General features: G+C 46.2%; 1 protein-coding gene and 1 pseudogene across 2 annotated transcripts in view; both read right to left on the bottom strand.

The window, feature by feature from the left end:
• FGD5 (FYVE, RhoGEF and PH domain containing 5) overlaps window positions 1-19,717 on the bottom strand; it is a 123,341-nt gene that overhangs the window by 41,182 nt on the left and 62,442 nt on the right. Inside the window, exons 4-5 of the mRNA XM_082747996.1 lie at window positions 12,545-12,603; window positions 12,402-12,432 (exon numbers count right to left, since the gene is read on the bottom strand). Coding sequence (XP_082604122.1) covers window positions 12,402-12,432; window positions 12,545-12,603 — 90 coding nt within the window. The remainder of the gene's footprint in view (window positions 1-12,401; window positions 12,433-12,544; window positions 12,604-19,717) is intronic.
• Window positions 2,602-12,387, bottom strand: LOC309873186 (large ribosomal subunit protein eL42 pseudogene; annotated as a pseudogene). Its single transcript has one exon. The product of its transcript is annotated as a large ribosomal subunit protein eL42 pseudogene (transcript).

Below are 19,717 nucleotides of genomic sequence, written 5' to 3'. Positions count from 1 at the left end.
AAAGATCAAGGGAATAGAATTAAGAACCCAGAAATAAATCCAGAAATGTTTATGGTGATTTTTAACAAGGGTGCCAAGCAAATTCAGTGGGGGAAAAAAAGCCTTTTCAACAAATGATGCTGAGAAATTTGGATATCCATATTCAAAAGGATGAATCTGGACTCCTTCTTTATACCATCTATAAAAATTAACCCAGAATCAAACACTTACATGTAAGAGCTAAAACTATAAAACTCTTTAAAGAAAATATGGGAGTATATCTTTGTGATTTGGGACTAGAAAAGCTTTCTTAGATATGACACCAAAAGCACAAGCAACAAAACAAATTAGATTACACAAAAATTAAAAACTTCTATGCTTCAAAGGACACTCTTGAGAGAGTGAAAAGACAACCCACAGAATGAGAGGAAATATTTGCAAATCACAGATCTGATAAGGGGCTTGTATGCAGAATTACAATGGAAAGATAACCCATTAAAAAATGGGCAATGGGTTTGAAGGCATTTCTCCAAAGAAAATATACAGATGACCAAGAAGCACATGAAAAGATGTCTGACATCATTAGTCATTAGGGAAATGCAAAATCAAAACCACAATGAGATCTCACTTTGTACCCACCAGGATGGCCATAACAAAAAAGACAGATAAAAACAAGTCCTGCAAGGAGGTGGGAGAAATTGGAACACTCACACACTATTAGTGGGAATCTAAAATGGTGCAGCCACTTTGGAAAACAGCTGGTGGTTCCTCAAAAGGTTAAAAAGTTACCGCATGATCCAGCAATTGCACTTAAAGGTATATTCCTAAGAGAATGGAAAACATATGTTCATTACAAGAATTTATCCATGAATGTTCACAGGAGCATTTTCAGAATAGTCAAAAAGTGGGAAGCACTCAAATGTCCATCAGCTGATGAATGGATAGACAAAATGTGGCCTATCCACACAACGGGATGTTAGCCATGGAAAGAGATGAAGTACTGAGACATACAACAATGTGGACGACCTTGAATACATTATACTAGTGAAAGACATCGATGACAAAAGGGTACGGTTTATGTGAAACGTCAAGAACAGGAAAATCTACAGAGACAGGACTAGACAGTTGGGTGCCTAGGGCTGAGGTGGGCTGATGGGGAGCGGCAGCTTAGGGGACTGTACTTTCTTTCTGGGGTGATGAGAATATGCTAAAATTGACTGTCGTGATGATTACATAGCTCTGAGCATGCTAAAATCCATTGCATTTTACACTTTACATGGTTGAATTGTATAGAACGAGATTTACATCTCAACTAAGCTATTAAAAAATGGAATAGGGAGACCACAGATTGGGAGAATATTCAGTGCGCGTATCTGAAAATAGACTTGTGTCCAGAATATTTAAGGAATTCCCTACAGATCTGTAAGAAAAAGACAGACAGCCCAATTAAAAAATAAGCAAGACTTCAAATGTGGATTTCCAAATGGCTAATAAACAGAAAAGATACTCAATTTCATCGACCATCGGGGAAACGCAAGCTAAACCCAAAATGAGAAACCACCATCAGCGGCCACGAGTACGAAGACTGACAATACCAGTGTACTCGCAGCATGAGGAACATTACTCTCAGATGTTGGGGGTGGAAGTATGTATCACTTCAACCACTTTGAAAACCTATTTGGCAGTTCCTAATAAAAGCTGGATCTGTGCTTCCTCTATAGCCAATAATTCCATTCCAGGTAGATACTGAGGAGAAATGATTGCTCATGTTCCCTCAAGATATGTGTGAGAACATTCACAGCAGCTTTATAATAGCCCGAGATAAATGATCATTAACAAAGGGATGGATACACCAACGGTGGTATATCGACACAGAATAATACTTGGATGAATCTCACGTATTGCGTTGTGCTAAGGAAGCCAGACACAAAAGAATACGTAACTCACGATTCCATTGGTATGAGGTCCAACAACAGGCTAAACCAATCAAATGTGATGGAAAGCAAAATAATGGTAACCTCTGGTGGGTGACATGGACTGGAGAGGGGCACAGAGGCATCTTCTGGGATGATGAAAATTTTATGAGTGGTAGTTACAAGTAGAGAGAGAGAGAGAGAGAGAGACACACACACACACGAAAAATTTAAGCCCTGCCCTTAAGATTTGTGCATGTAACTGTATGTAAGTTACAAAACATTTTTTAAAAAAGAAAGCTGCTCTCTGAGGTCCCTGGGTGAGGGAAGACAAGGCTCCTTTCCCCCATTGCCTCGCATCTCTTCCAAGCCCTTCATTTAAAGTTAAAGTCTTGGGCCTGGAGTTCATGGTCCAACCTACCTCCACACCTGCTCACTCTACATACCAGGACTTCTCCAAGATGAGCATGCTTCACAATCATCTGTGGGACTTATTCAAACCCCCCATTGCTGGGCCTGCCTCCAGAGCTTCCATTTGGGAGGCTGGGGATGGGGCTGGATAATTTTCATTTCTCCCGTGGTCCCAGATAATGAATGCTGCTGCTGCTGGTCATGGGATCACACTTTGAGCACCACTGCTTTACAGGAATCCTCTTTTCCAGCCTCTGTGTCTTTGTTCTGTGCTTCTGGCATCTAATCCATATCTTGTTCATCTTTTAAAGCTGCTTCAAATGCCACCTCCATTATGAAGGTCTCCTGCGCTACTTCAGCAGTCAGTCTACAGCCTCCAGAACTCTGGGGTCACAGCCTGAAGGGAACCACCCTGATCTCAGAAAGTCTCTGAAGTCTCATATTTTAGCTTATGTATTAAGGCATGTCTTACATTATTCTCTAAAATATATCCATGTGTGATTTAATTTATTTAAAAATATATATCTAAAGCAAAGCAGAAGCTCATAGAAAAGTGTCCTGTTGGACACCTACTACTACATACCTCAGGCAGGGTTATGTGTATCCCAGCCTGAAAAGCAATGGCTTTGCAAAATTTTGCACTGTCAGGCTATGTACTTACTCTGTATGTTTGTTATCTTCTCTCCAATTATGCAGAGAGCAGACTGTGTCTCATTCACTTAAGTTTCACCCTTAGATTGACCGAGCTTTGTTTATAACTGTGCTGAATGAATGTTTTTAAACCATCTATTTTAAAGCTTCTGGCTATCTGCACAACCAGGGTTGGGGACCAGTGTTCTAGAGGATGCTTGTCTTGAAGGGGCAGGGAATCACAAAGAACTCGTGCTGAAGGGACCTTACAGGATCATCTGTTTGTGGGCCTCAAATGGTACTGCCCATTAGCATCACTTGGAGGGTTCATTAAAACACAGATGGCCACCCCCCCCCCCCAAGAGTTTCTGATCTCACAGCTGTGGGGTGGAGCTCAAGAATATGCATTTCTTATAAGTTCCCTGATAATGCTGGTGCCACTGGTTCGGGGACCACATTGGGAAAACCACTTTCTTGGTCGACTATTTCTCACACTGTGCTCCATGGAGCCTCAGAGGGAGGCAAGCAGAGGTACCTTAAGGGAGGTAGAGGCAGGGCCCAAACTTTGGCCTCCACCCACCTTTGAACCAAAGCATCTCTCCTTTTAACTAGTCTTCGGGGTTCCAGGTAAAATGCCATTTGAAGACAAGCTTCCATGGCTAAAAATGTCTGAGTCCCACTGGCCATCTCAGGGTGAAGGATTAAAAGGGAGAGAGACTTTCCAGGGTTACCCAGCAATTCCTTTTCTTGAACTGAATTTCTTGAACCCCATACACATGGGGTAGGAACCCCTTTCCTGAGAACTCCCCAAGAGCTACTACATTCATACTTCCCAGTACGGAGAGCTCATCCCCCCTCCCTGGCAGTTCAAATGGAAAGAAAGAACATCTCACACTGAACCAAAATCCGTCTCTCTCTGGGTCCACAAAGATCAATGAGTTCATTGATTGTGCCCTGGGAGAGCCTGCAAGAACTCAGAAACAGGGTCCTCTCCACTCAATTAAAATTTACTTCTTAATGTTGTCTGCGGATATGGGCGCAAAGATAAAAGTAAGAGACAGACACACAATCTTCCTAGATCCACACAACTTCCCCAGCTTGAGGCCATCTAGGAGTTTGGCCTGGGTTAACCTCTTGGTCACCCAGCATCACCCCCTTCCATCCAACCCACCAGACCAACCTTCCCCCAAACTCCTTCACTGCATCTTCCCTGCTCAAGTCCTCAGGGCTCCCAAATTCTTCTACCTCCCTTTTGAAAGGCCCTGGGGCATGATATTCAGGCTTTCCCTGAAGACCAGCTTTCTAGTCACACTTCCTGTAAACCCCACACCCCCAAACCCTCCACTCTGTCCACTTGTTCCTGCTGCTCCTATCCCCCGGAAGGCCTGTTCCTACTTTCTGTCCATCAATGCCATCTCAACATCCTCTCTTCCAGGAAGCCTTCTCTGACTTCCTTCCTCCTGCTCACACTGATTCCCCCCTCCTAATGCTCCCTAAACCTAAACAGACTGTTCTACTTCTGTTTGTTTCCTCCCCTTCTCAGGGCTCTGGAGTCATATGGCCCTGACCCTACTTCTTACAGGCTGTGTGACCTTGGGCAAGTCACTCATTTTTTCTGAGACTCAGTTTTGGACTCATTCAACCATCTGAGAACTCTTTACTGAGTACAGAGTGTGTGTAGTTAAAAGACATAACGTATGTGACTGTCAAGCACACAACAGAAGGTCAACAGATGCCCATGCCGCCCTCCTCTATGGCACTAGTGTCCAGGTACACTGGACACTGGCTGTGCTGAGAAGCCAGAGCTGTCTTGGAGAGGAAAGAAGGGACAGTAATCGGAGGCAAACTGATAGCAACAATTCAGATAAACTCATAAATCTGACACTGAGTCCCTCTAGATCCTGCACTTGCCCTATTTCTGTCAGCGCCAAGGCCACGGTTGAATTAAACATGCATGTAGTGCTAAGGGAGGGCTGTCCTGTTCCTCCAAGCAGTCTGAGAAATTTGGCTCTGTCCTGGGCACTCCTGATGCCCTTTCAGGCGGCTACCACCACAGAGCAAGGTGGGTGCAGGAGGTGCTATCAGGGGACCGATTCAGGGAGGATCTGAGAAGCTTCTCATCTGCCTTTCTGCACTGTGTTCTCCTAATACTCCTCCCTTAGTCCATCTGACCCTTTCACAAAAACCTGCCAGGCGGGTCACCTGGGTAGCTGGTTTGTTAAGCGCCTGACTTCAGCATAGGTCATGATCTCAGCATCCTGGGATGGAGCCGCAGGGCCTGGGACTGAGCCCTGCCTTGTTGTCATCATCATCCTCGCTCTTGTCCTTGGGCTCCCTGCTCAGTGGGGAGTCTGCTTGGTCCTCTCCCTCTGCCCCTCCTCACATTCTTGCACATTCTCTTTCTCTCTCAAATAAATTGAAAAACAAAACAAAAAAAACCAACCCCCCCCAAAACCGAAAACCTGCCAGGTCCCCAGTGCTTGAAACCCCCTCCCCTTCCCACACATTGCCTCGGGAACTCCAGGCCACTTCCAGGCCTTCAGTTGATATCTCCACACTTAATCACTTCTGGTGCACATCCTCTGCCCAGCAATCACTGGGATGTCCTTCCCCCACCCCTCACACTTCACAGAACCCACACTAAACTCCTCATTACCCTTGTGTCTAGATAGACCCCTTCCAACATTTGCTGCTCTGGTGAGTCAGCAAGTCACATATCTGAGGTCAGCCTGGACCCCTTTCTTCCTCTCCCGCCCCCTACAGCCAGCAATCACCAAGCACATCACCCTCCAATCTGCCCACAGTACTCCAGTCCAGTGTCACCTTCTGCTGGAATCACCCAATGGCCTCCCCACAGACATTCAGTGGATCAAACCCAACCCCCAACACGATTCATGGGACCCTGCCCACTCTGCCCCTCACGTCTCACCACTCTGTCACTCATGCACACACCACAGCCATGCAACACTTCTTTCAGCTCCCAAAGATGCCACTTTCTGAATGATTCCAGACCTTTGCATATGCAAATCCTCTTGCCAGGTACAAGCTTCCTCACCTGGTCGACTGCTCCCCATCCTTCAGGTATCAGCTTAGACATGTTTCCTCTGGGAATCCTTCTCCAGCTTCCAGAAGACTCGGATGGGGGCCTCCTCTGAACTTCTCAGGCTCAGTACACCCCTATCATTGTACTAATATTGTCCCTTTTGTGCTTGTCTCCTTCCTAGACTGTTAGTTCCTGAAGGGCAAGGACCCAGTACCCAGCACATTAGAGGTGCTTGGGAAAGATTTCTGACTGAAAAAGTGGTAAGACTGCTGGAAGGATTAGCCCCACCATCACTCATTCATCAGATATTTACTGAGCCCTGATGGTGTACCAGGCCTCACAAGACACTGGCAATGGGACCAGTCAAGCTCTTTGCCCTCAACGAACACTGAGTTTAGTGAGGGAGATAAGACAGTAAATAAGCACCTGAGAATAGCCCCAAAATAAATGAAGCAAAGTGGACAGAATGGAAGCGAGAGAGAGACAACTCAGTAATCAATACCCCACTCCTAGTAAGGGACAGAAGGATGAGACAGAAAGCCAGCAAGGATAGAGAAGACTCAAACAGCACCACCAATCAGCCTGACCTAAGTGACATCTATAGGACACCCACCAGCTAGAGCAGAAAACACACATTTTTCAAGCACACATGGAACATTCTCCAGGATAGACTATATGGCAGGCCAAAAACAAATCTCAATAAGTTTACAACCACACAAAGCACATTCTCCAACTAGGATAGAATTAAAAATCAGCAGTAAGAGAAAATTTGGGAAATTCACAAATAGTTGGAAATGGGACAACATAATTTTAAATAACTCATGGGTCAAAGAAGAAATCACAAGGGGAATTAGAAAGTATTTGGAGCTGAACAAAAATGAAAATACGACACAAGTAAATAAATACATAAATTAGATGATTTTAGATATGAAAGGTTCCATGAAGAAAATAAAATGAAGTATGAGATGGTGCAGAAGAGGAGGCACAGCTGTGGTTCCTTACCCTCCCCCAGCATCTACACCCTTGCCATGGCCTCTTCTTAGGGAGAGCAGATCACTATCCCCCATCTTTGGGCAAGGGCATGGCATTGGGCAGAAGTGATGATAGGCCAGTCATGAGCCTGAATCTCAGAAGACCTCTGGTGTTTCTGCTTGTTCCCTGCCATCACCATGGGAAGGGCCTTCCCTGGTTGCCTGCTGTCCCTTTAGCCTGGGTCCCAGAATGAATATATAAGAAGCACAGCCACTGAGTTGAACCGAACTTTGACCAATTGATTTCCAGTTGACCCAGACTATATTTTCCCCAAATGGCTCATAACAATATCTCCTATCTCACATGGTCATTATGCAATATAAGCTTGGTATTTCTCCCACTGATGCTGGAAACTATCCCCTCCCCTTGAACTTGGGTAGACGTCTGTGACTTTCTTCACTACTAGAGTATGATATAAGTGGTGCTACATGACTTAAGCATGGAATGTAAAAATGCCACGCACTTCCTCTTGGCTCTCTCTTGGGACACCAAGTCTTGGAATGCAGCCACCATGCTGTGAGGAAGCCCAAACTTGCCCAAGCAGAGAGACCACATGGAGAGGCCACAAGTAAGTATTCTGGTCAACAGCCCAAATGAGGTCCCAGACAATAGCCAGCCCTAACCACCAGCCATGAAAGATGACACTTGGGGTGATTCTAACCTCTGGCCATCAAGTTTCCCTTGGTCCTGAAGTCCCCCCCAGACACTGGGGAGCAGAGACACATTCTTCCAACCTTGTCTGGTCCAAAGTTCTGGTCCAGTGAATTTGCAAGCATAATAATATGGTTGTTCTGCCACGAAGTTTTGGGCACCACTTCTTTGAGCTGACAGCAGAATGAGAAGGAGGAACTGGTTATGAGAAGATCAGGAGTAGGACATTCCAGTGGCAGAAAAGCGTGTGAAAAGTCATGGAATGGAAATGCATCTGTAGTATGTGAAGAAGAGTGGGAAGGCCCAGAGTTGCTAAAGCGAACAATGAAAGTGGTAGGAGGCAGCACCAGAGAGGTAGGTGGGGAGGGATCAGATCATGTCTGATGGGCCTCTTAGAGGAGGGGGCCTCTCTTGGGGAATCAGATGGTGATAACTTCCAGGATTACCTCTCCCTGTTGGCAGACTGGCTTCTTTTTTTTTTTTTTTTAAGATTTTATTTATTTATTTGACAGAGAGAGATCACAAGGAGGCAGAGAGGCAGGCAGAGAGAAAGAGGAGGAAGCAGGCTCCCTGCCGAGCAGAGAGCCCGTTGTGGGACTCTATCCCAGGACCCTGAGATCATGACCTGAGCCGAAGGCAGCGGCTTAACCCATTGAGCCACCCAGGCGCCCAGCAGACTGGCTTCTGAAAAGGGCTTCAATGCCTTAGGCCAAAGGAGGAACCCATGGTAGGAATTTTTCAGCTCTTGCTAGGGAGGGATTTTTTTTTTTTTTAGTATGAGAAAACACAGCACTGATGATATCCACAGGACGTAAATGTTCAAGGTCTATAATGACTCACTACCTGGCCTGGCATTTCAGGTACTTGGTTTTTGGACCAATCATTCAACCCCCAATTCCACTTCCAACCTGCCTTTCCAAACTTATTCATGTTCTAACCATGTGTGACGATGCACCATTCTCCAGACATATCATGTACTTTCAGGTCTGTGAGAATTTCCATGCTGACCACCTGCCTTACGTGCCCTCTTCCATCAGGTTCCTTCAGAGTCTATCTTAGGGGTACTTCTTTTGCCAGTCTTCTTAGATACCCCAAAGGGGAAGAAGTCTCTCCCTTCCCCTGCTGATTTTGCACAAAACTATAATTGTGCAAATTATACTTACTGTGGAGTAGCATACCTATCCACCTATTTCTCCTCCCCACTCCATCCTTTCCCCCACAAATAAGAGACACCTATTCAAGGGCAGATTCCAGGCCTTATTTATCTCAGGGGCTCGAAAGCCCATCTCAGTGCCACACAGGCACTGTAAAAATCCTGTGATGTCTGATTCAAGAGGAATAAGCCAGGCGGATGGATGATTGGATGGATAGGTGAGTGGGTGGGTGAGTGGATGGGTGGACGGGAGGATGACTGGATGGCTGGTGGGATGGGAAGACCTCTGAATAGTGGATGAACTGAAGGAAGGTATGAGCGGGAACACAGATATGGCATAAGGGGGCATAGATTAAAGGACAGATGAGTGGTTGAAAAGCTGGGTACATGATAGGACGAGAATTTGATTATACAGATAGATGGGCAGGGGGATGAATGAATATATGACTGGGTTTCTGGAAGGACAGAAAGAAGTCTTTAAACCAGAGGTTAGCAAAGCCTTTCTGTAAAGGGCCACACCATAAATATTTAAGGTTTGTGGACCACATACAGTCTCAGTCATATATTCTTCACCTCTTTTTTTTCTTTTTTCTTTTTCCAAGCATAAATTGCCCCACGAGGAGAATTTTATTGATGGCACTAGTTTATTTCCCTCTTAAAAGACCAACAGCAACCAAATGAAGTGAACATAACCTCAAGAATTTATTGTCTTCATAATATAACAAAATATGCAGCTTAGAACTGACTCACTGGCCCTTTCTCTTCTTATCTCCTCCCAGTTCAAAATGCTTGCATCTCCTAATAGCCAGCATTCTCTTAGATCTGCAATTGTGCTCAACACATTCAAGCCTCAGCACAATCTTCTTTGTAGTTTAAGCCTTTTTCTGGAAAATCGGCTTAGTCTGCCCACCATAGCCACTTCGCCTCCTTTCATAATGCTGCTTCGCCTGGGCATAGAGTCTTTGCCTTTCTTGTACGTGTCATTTTGTGGGGTTGGTGCTTGCCACACTTCTTGCAGAAAGTTCGTTTAGGAATGTTCACCATGGTCGTGAGAGTGCTATCGCCACGGAAAGCTCACCTTTTTTTTTTTTTTCCAATTATATATTTGACAAGGGTCTAGTATCTAAAATATATGGAAAACTCTTACATCTTTTCTTTTTTTTTTTTGAAGTACAGCTGATGCATCTTCTTTGTCTTTTTTTCATAAACATTTAAAACACATAGGGGTGCCGGGGTGGCTCATCTGTTTAAGTGGCTAACCTCAGCTTAGGTCATGACCTGAGGGTTCTGGGATGGATCCCCTTGAGTTAGGCTCCCTGCTCAGCAGGGAGTCTGCTTTTCCCTCTCCTTTTGCCCCTCTCCCACTCAGCCCCCCTAAATAAATAAACAAAATCTTAAATAAATAAAATAAATAAACATATAAAATCCATTTTCGTTAACAGGCTATGTAAAAGTGGGATCTTGCTTATTAGGATTCAATTCCTGATGACCAGAACGTTTAGTAATCCCTGAGTTAGTTCTGTCTACCAGTTCACAAGTACAGGGTTGAATCACAAACACAGAAGGCCACAGGCCACCCCATCCCCACTCAAAACAACATAATGCAGCCAGGGGCCTTCTAGCTGGGGAGGTTCAGAATACATGATCAGCCCTTCTCATCTCTGGGCAGCCTTGGGATTTCAATACCATCAAATCTATAAGGAGGAATTCTGAGAGATAACCTGCCAATCTTAGCACTCAGAGATGGATCCAGTCTGGGAGTGGTGGAGAATGTCTCGAAGTTTATGGGTTTCCTTTGGACTCATGTCCCTGGCTTGGACTTGGAGTCACACTGGGGCTTTTCTTCCACTTCTGTCCCCATACACACTGACGTCATAAATGGAGCTCTGGACCACAATTTCCCGAAACTAGCTTAGAGTTGTGACTTTTATGGGTTCTTTTTATTTTCCTCCTCAGGATATTATTATGGATTACCAGTGGTTTCAGCATCTTTCCAACTGGCAGGAAGCAGTACAAACACAGATGGAAGTTTCCCAGTTAAAATGCTCTTAACAAAGTCATAAAACAAAAAGCCCAGCCTCTCAGTTATGCTGCCAGCTCAGAGACAAGTGATAGAGGAAAAAAACAAAAATAAAAACAGGATACTGACTCTTCCTGCCCTTCCTAAAGAGATCTTCTAGGTGTTAAGAGGGTGGTATACTTCACACCTGAGGGCTTTGGGGTTTAATAATGAACACAAACCTTTCATCCTAAAGGCAAAACGGAGGCACTGGGCGCACAGAGTAGTGCTCTGTCCTGCTTCTGGGGACCTGGGGGCCCCTGCTCATATAGCAATGCAACACTAGGGTGATGTCACTGACAGGGACCTCAGCTGGATTCTGCAGGAGACCTGGATTGGTGCTGGGGCTCTGCTGCATCCAGAGAGGTCCTTGCCACAGAGAGCTCCAAAGGCAGTTGGGAGATGCAGGATTAACACATGACAGTGCACTGGGAGTATAGGGTGTTCACCCTGGCTCAGTCACTCTCTCTGGGCCTCTATGTCACCACAGACAATATGTCTAGGATGGACATTCCCAGCTCTGATGTTCTTGGATAGACGTGGTGAACAATGCAGAACAGTGTGGCATCAGATACTAAACTACTAGGGGACTGGAAATGGCTTAGAGACCTCAGGGAGCAGGTGCCCTTGAGGCACATCTCTGTTGTACCCTCTTCTCTCATTCCTCCTTATGACTCATCGCAAAAGTTACCACCTCGGGGAATGATTCCCCCAGGTTGTCAGTCCTTTCCCCTGTGCCCCAGATAATTTCTCATTTTCTAATCTGTTTTCTTTGCTGGCCAGAGAGCTCCTGGGAGGAAAGGACTTGTCTGATCTGACTTTCTATTTCCCATCTCTTGTCACATAAGAGCTCAGAATTCATCAAAACATGTTTGTTGAAGTGAACTAAACTGACTGCAAAGGGAGACCTTCCAGACAGTTTTGCGGGTGGCAGTGCCTGATACCCAGGCAGTCTCCACATCTGGCCTCCTTTCCTCAGAAAGTCCACAGGATTTCCTCTCCAATGGCTCAGGTGTTAACCGCCCCAGTGCTGAGATGACTGAGAAAGCCTCTCTATACCCCAGCTATTCTGTCATTGTGCTAACATACCTTCTTCTCCAGAAGGATCTAAACATATATACACACATATATATATATGCCCCCCACACATGCATGCACCAACACATGTATAATCACACACTCACCTAAACTCGCACACACAGAATGACCCTGAATTACATCTGTCCTCTTTCCTCCTTCCTCAACAAGAGGGCTGAGGAAACTGCAAATATCCTTCCAGAAACCTTAGCACAGCTCCTAATAGACCCCCAGTCCAGGCAGAGAGACATACCCATGGAAAGCACAGTGCTATTCACCCTCTGAAGTACATGAACCAAGAGACAGATGTCCACAAAAAGCCTTGGTGGGTATCTGTCTGCTGCCAAGCCTCTGTTCATTGAAATCACCTGTCTCGTTGCTGCTTTTCTGCCTCTTATATCATAGCCTTGTAAAAGGGCAACAAGTTTTGGACAACAGAAATGATTAACTCACCAGATGTAAGTGCTGGAGCATCTCCACATATCTGCAGAGGGAAAGAGGGTTGAGTTTGCATTAATTCCCATCCTGTTTAAGCCAGGGAGGGGTGATGTTCTGTTAACAAGCTCAAGGCCACCGGCAGCTGACTGGGGACTCACGCTTTCTCCGAAGACAGCAGTTCCTGTGCGATGACATGGGCTCTAGATTGTCCTTCCATCTGTAAGAGGGAACAGAGTGAACAGGAGGGAGAGCACCGATTCAGAGAGAGGAAGGGAGACCCCACCTCCACAAGCCTTGGTTTTACAGAACGACCTGCAAACTGCTGGAGGCAAACTCCATGTACTTCTCTTCAACCTCATGTACCTCGGTTTCCTTATCTGCAAATGTGGATATTGAAGGACTCTAACTTGTTTCCATATCTACAAATGTGGATATTGAAGGCCTCTAACTTGGAAGCTAATGCTCAGCACTCTGCCCAACACACAGGAAGTGCTCACCAGGTGGCCACTACCATGACTATGTGATCTTGGCACAGGTCTACCAACCTTGAACCACCTGCATTTCTCTGCACACAGAGAGGGCTCTTCTTGCTTTTGCATGTGCTTTAACCTCTTGGTGTCATTTTCCCCTTCTCTGCCCAGTTAATTCCCAGTTATCGTTTAAGACTTAGCCATGGTATCCATCACCTCCTCCAAGGGGCCTTTTTTGATTCCTTGCCTGAACTGGCTGGATCAGATATCCTTTCTGGGGCATCCTCCTCTCAGAATACCAATTATGTCTCTTCCCGAAAGCAGGAACCCTAAATTTCACCCCTGTACGACCAGTGCCTCACATACAGTAGGCTTGCTTTTGTTGACTGAAAGAAACTAATGAGTGAATGAAAGGATGAATAAATGTAAATGTTCATTCCACTTGGGAAGCACTAACTACCCTGGTTGACCTCAGGAGGTGAGCCATTTAACCCACTGAGGCCCAACTTCTGTACCTGAAGGATTTGGGATCAACTGAGATTATGTCTATAAACAGGAAGGATGGGTGGGGGGGCTGAGACAGATGCTTGGGCCTTCTGCCACAAGCAGGTGCCTCCTCTGTGGCCCCAAACCTGACAGATATCAGACACTGCTGGCTGGGATCCAGAAGGACAAAGACACTATGGGCAGCCTGAACAGACGTCAGCTGCCAGCAACGTTCAGGCAAGGCTGTGGGTGGGATGGTACACAGCAGATCAGAGGGCATTTGGATTAGACACCTGGCTTCTGGTTCCTGCTCTACCATTGCTTCCTGGTACAACGTGCACAAGTGACTTTCTGAGGCTGGGCCTCAGTCTTCCCATGTGTGAATGAATTGACCTCTAAATTCCCTTCTATGCTGAACTTACATGTACCTAAACTTGAGGAGCTAGTGGTCAAGTGAATGATTTACGACCAGATGCTCACGACCTGTTGAGGGAGCAACAGTGTTTTCGTTAAGAGCAGAGACTCTGGTGGCCAAACTGTGGAAAGAACCAAGATGCCCTTCAATGGAAGAATGGATAAGGAAGATGTGGTCCATATACACTATGGAGTATTATGTCTCCATCAGAAAGGATGAATACCCAACTTTTGTAGCAACATGGACAGGACTGGAAGAGATTATGCTGAGTGAAATAAGTCAAGCAGAGAGAGTCAATTATCATATGGTGTCACTTATTTGCGGAGCATAACAAATAGCATGGAGGACATGGGGAGATAGAGAGGAGAAGGGAGTTGGGGGAAATTGAAAGGGGAGGTGAACCATGAGAGACTATGGACTCTGAAAAACAATCTGAGGGGTTTGAAGTGGCGGGGGTGGGAGGCTGGGGTACCAGGTGGCGGGTATTATAGAGGGCACGGACTGCATGGAGCACTGGGTGTGGTGAAAAAATAATGAATACTGTTATGCTGAAAATAAATTTAAAAAACCATATTGAAATATTAAAAAAAAAGAGCAGAGACTCTGGAACTAGGTAGTTTGAGCTCAAAGCCTACTTCTGCCTTCTAGTTGAAAGTCATTTAGCCTTTCTCTATACGTTAATTTTCCTATCTGTAAAATGGGCATAACAGAATAAGGGTACCTAACACCTGCATATTGTGCAGACTGAATGAGTGCATATACAGACAGGTATCTCTCTATCTCTGTGTCTGTATCTATATAGGCATCTCTCATGTGGACTAATGCCTGGTGCACGGGCAGCACTGCGGAAATAATGGCTATCATTGTCTTTGTGGTTTTTGTTATTGAGGTGGAAACCAGGGATGGAACCAAGTGCTCAGGGATGGACTAAGAAAAAAATAATCGACAGGGTCAGGTAGGGGAGCGGTGTGAACTGTACAATGGCGGCTGATTGCTGCTCCTCTGAGGGTAGCAGTTGAGGCTGTGGAGAGCAAAGGGACTCTGGAATGATGAAGCATATCCAAGTTCAAATCCCAGCTCCTGTGTTGTGTAACTGTATGGCAGCTGGCAAACTATTTCCTCTGAGACTCAGTTTTTTCATCCGAAATAAGGTGAAGAGTAATCAGCCTGATCTTGTGCACTGGTCTGTTTTTTTTTTTTTTTAAAGATTTTATTTATTTATTTGAGAGAGGTAGAGATAGCGAGAGAGAGCACGAACAGAGGCAGGGGAGAGGGAGAAGCAGGCTCCTCGCTGAGCAGGGACCCTGATACAGGGCTCAATCCCAGGACCCTGGGATCATGGACCTGAGCCGAACGAAGGCAGATGCTCAATACTGAGTCACCCAGGCGCCCCTTGTGCACTGGTCTTCTTGATGAATTCCTGACTCAAGGCCTTTATACTTGCTGTTCTCTCTGCATGTGATAGACTTTCCCAGATCTCATTCTTTTTTTTTTTTTTTAAAGATTTTATTTATTTATTTGACAGACAGAGATCACAAGTAGGCAGAGAGGCAGGCAGAGAGAGAGAGAGAGAGGGAAGCAGGCTTCCTGTGGAGCAGGGAGCCTGATGCGGGGCTTGATCCCAGGACCCTGAGATCATGACCCAAGCCGAAGGCAGCAGCCCAAACCACTGAGCCACCCAGGCGCCCCCAGATCTCATTCTTATTCTCTGACTTTTTCAGGTCAAAATTCATCCTCAATGTGGCCATCCATGACAACTGACCTAAAGATCACCCCAAATCATTCTCCATCCCAGGGTTTCTCAGCTTTGGCACTACCAACATTTTAGGCCAGACAGCTTTGGTTGCAAAGGAAGGCCTATGTACCGTAGGATCATTAAGAGCATCCATGGCTTCTACCCACTGGATGACAGAAGCAGCCCCCACCCACCCTTTGGTTGTCACAAGCTGTGACAACCAAAAACATTTCTAGGCATTGCCAAATGTCCTGGGGTGGGGGCAAAATCTCACCCCTGGGTGAGAGTCACTTGTTAGAAGCTTTTGTCTTGTTATGCTCTTCTTTATACCAGCAGTCACACTACCTGATACTATCCTTGCACACAGGAGATGTTCAGTTGACAGCTGAATAAAGAAATGAAATGAGATACAGTGCCTGGCACAGAGTAGGCATCCAATAAATGAGTTCCCTTCTCTAGCTGTTCCATCCCTCAATGTTGCTTGGCTAAGAAGCACAGTATTTTTAGAGATTTCATTTTCTCCAAGGTCCCCTGAATAGGGCAGAACTTGGGCCCTTGGTCAGTCTCCCCTCTGCATCTCACTGCTGCCTTTTGGCAGGCTGTCATAGCATCTGTGGAGCAGGAGGGGAAACAGCGAGGCCTGCAGAGGCCTCCAGTCTCACCTGGCCCCCACCTTCCCACAGGTACCGAATCGTGACTCAGTGTCTGCCTTCCGCATTTTCAGGGCTAGTGTTGGGCTCTGTGGACAAGTGTAGCTCACTCCTCCCAAGCAGGAGCTCCTGCAGAGTCCCACGTGTAAAAAGGCTTTGTAAACAAAACCCTTGCAATGGAAAATAATATTCTGCCAGGACAAGTCTTAATAGATAGGAAACCCTGTGGTCAAGCTTCCATCAAGAGAATGACTTTGTAGAGAAAGGGCAGGGGTCAGGAGATCTCAAGTTTAGGTTCTTCCCCTATAAAATGAAGACAGGATGATCTCCTATCTCCCAGGGGCCTGTGACTCAATTCTCACTTGTCATCCAGCATGATGCCGAGAGCTCACGTTCTGATGTCAGAAGACCTGGGTTCAAATTCTGAACTCCACCCCTTCCTACACCTATGCCCTTGAATAGGTCATGTCTCTTCTCTGATCTCCACCTGTAATGCAGTGGTGGTAATAATAATAATAATAATAATATTAATAATACATACTTAATAACAGAACAGCTAGCATTCACCAAACACTTAGTATGTGCTAAGAATGGCTCTAAGTTTTTTACGTGTATTCTCACTGAATCCTCCCAACAACCTATGAGTAAGGTACTACTCTTATTACCTCCATTTTGCAGTTGAGGAAACTGAGGCAGAGGTAAGTTCTAACCTTTGCCCAAAGTCGGTGCTAGTAAGTGGCAGAGCCAAAATTCAAAACCAGGCAGTCTGGCTTTAACAACTAAGCACTTAGCAGTGTGTCTGGCACACAGTAAGCACTTGGTGGTAAATGGCATCTCTGCTCATTACAGATGGCAGGGTTTCTCAAATTAGGAAACACCTATTCTTCACCTGTGCTGGAAAGGTGGTAGGAGTCTGGCACTCTAGCATGAGCCCAGGTTAGTTCTCTCAGTCGGTTCTCTCTGATCTCTGACCCTTGGAGCAGTGCCTACCATGCTACACAGGAAAGAGAACTATGCTGAAGTCAGCCAGCCAGGCCATGAGTGGCTATCCAGTGAGAGCAAGTCCTCCACAGATACCTCTGTGTCCTCATCCTGAAGATGGGGTCAGCACTCCCACCCTGCCCGGACGAGATGAAGAGATGATGGCTGGAAGTGCTCAGGCCCACCCCAACTTTCAGAGTTGTCACCATGACCATTGTTTCAATCCCAAAGCTGTCCAGGGCAGACTTCTGGTAGGGCTGGGGCACGGGCCACTCTGCACGTCCTTCCCAACCCCTCCTGCCAGACGGGCAGACTCTGGGTGGGACGCATGGGGCCGTGCTGCCTTAGTGACTGCTGATGATGGATGTGTCTTCACCAGCCGGACAAGAAGGGGGCCTAGCAGGCCATGTGCCTGAGGCTCTCCTCAGAAGCTGCTACTGGGCGTTGCCCAACTGGGCCATTTAATATAGATGTTTGTTTAACCAGGAAATGAACTCCGAGGTTGACGGCAGTGTCCAGGGACAGACTTCTGGGAACAGGGTTCCTCCCAGGAGTGTGGGGGCTGGGGGCGCCAGGGCCTGTGCTATCGCGTTTCTCAGGCTGACGCTGTGGGTGTTCTATCAGGCCACTGCCCGCCCCTCTGCCCAAGGCCGAGGCCGCTTATCTTCCCAGTTCCCCAGGGCCGCCCAGTCCTGCACTTCCTCCCCAGGCCCCAGGCAAACCAGCCTGGCTCTTCTGGGACCAGGTTGGGAGGGCTAGTCCTCCTTTAGGGACCTTCTTGGTAGCAGTCCAAGAAACAGCTAGGAGTCTTAGTCCTCTTTCTCCATGCCTCAGTTTCTCCAGCTATTACTTGTGGCTGCTTAGCTTCCTTCTAGAAGAGCAGTGTTCCAACCATGGCCTGAGAAGCTCTGGGGTTCTGTTTCCCTTTTCTGATTACTTATCGGTGAAGTTGGTCCAAACAACAATTTCAACAGACTGAGCACAGAGGCAGCCGGGAGAATCCAGTTATCTTCTAGGAAGCTAGGCATGAATATTTGCAAAAATGAAAAACCAATGTTATGCTCCTCACTAAGATTTTTTGAAAAATTATTCTTCATAAATATGCCATTTATGTTAACATGTGGTAGACCTATGACTGTTATTCTTAAATGAATGAAAAGATGTTCAAAATTTTTCTCAGTGTTACATTTTCATGTGGCAAATACCGATAAAACTCATAGAAACAAAAATTCTTTGGGGTCCTCGGTCATTTTTAAGAGAGAGAGGTGTGAGACCAAAAGGTTTTGACAACTATTGTTTTAGAGGCTGTTGCAAAGGTCATACAGGATTCTAAGTAGAAAATCTCTTCTCAGTGAAGAGCCACAGAGGAGGGAGGCATCGTTATCACTGTGCAACAATCATAGTAATAATTATTATTGTTGTGAAAAGCAGGCTAACAAACCCCTGGCTTTATGGCCTGGCCCTCAGGATGGTCCCAAGTAGGCCCAGAAGCCACATGGACTTCTCCACAAAGTCCTGCTTTGCAGAAGAGGAAGAAACCATCCTCAAAGCTCCTGGTTTCTCACCACCTTCCCAGCTTATAGGCCTCCTGATTTCACATCTGCTTTGCCTTTAAATAGCCACCTTTTTCTCCATGCTTGTCTCTGCCAGCCCCTGGCCAAGCCCCATGTCCTGGGTCTTGGCGCTTGGCTCACTTCTCCCTATCTGTGGTTGCCGGGGCACTCTCCACACCAGGACCCTCTGCCTCTCAGCTCCTTGACACCTTCTTCTCTGAAGACTCTGGCCACATGTACATCTGCTCCACCTAGCCTGGACCTTATCCGTACTCAGAACTGCCCTACCTCGGAAGTGATGGGCTTTCTGGTCCTCATCTTGGACCAGAGCTCCTAGCATCCCTCCACCCTCAACTCGACTTGTCTCTTAGCCCTTGGGGAGCTTTCACTTACTCCAATCCATCCTAGGTCATGGTGGCCACCTTCTGTTGTCACTTACAACTCTGAGTGGCTCCTGTGGTTCCCTAGCACTTGCAGAAAGAACTCATCAACCAGAATGATGCTGAGAGACTATGCTCTGGTATCAGAAGACCTGGGTTCAAATCCCAGGCTCCACCCCTTCCTACACCTATGTCCTTATACAAGTGATTTCTCTTCTCTGAGCCTCACCTGTAACACAGCAGTAACTACTACTACTACTACTACTACAAGAAAAGTTAGCATTCATTGAATACTTAGTATGTGCGAAGAATGGCTCTAGCTTTTTACATGTGTTCTCCCTGAATCCTCGCAACAGCCTATGAGCAAGGTAGTATTCTTACTACTTCCATTTTGCAGATAAGGAAACTGAGGCACAGGTTAAGTCCTATTCTTTGCCTGTGACTCAGCCTAGAGACCCTTTCCAGATACCTCTCCTGCATTCCTCCATGCACCACGGAACTCAATTTTACACCTTGTTTTTCTCTACTTCTGGGCCTTTTCAGTTCCTGAAGGTCCCTGCGCCCAAACTTCCTTATAATCTCCCTAGGAGTCTCTCCATCACACACTAAACCTGGGGGGGGGGGCGGGCAGAGCACCAAGGCAGGCATCCTGTTGCTCCAG

The sequence above is a fragment of the Mustela nivalis genome (genome assembly GCF_964662115.1).
Source record: "Mustela nivalis genome assembly, chromosome: 1".
NCBI classification, from domain to species: Eukaryota; Metazoa; Chordata; class Mammalia; order Carnivora; family Mustelidae; genus Mustela; species Mustela nivalis.
Note: the sequence above shows the minus strand (reverse complement) of the source record. Positions and strands in the feature narration are given on the sequence as shown.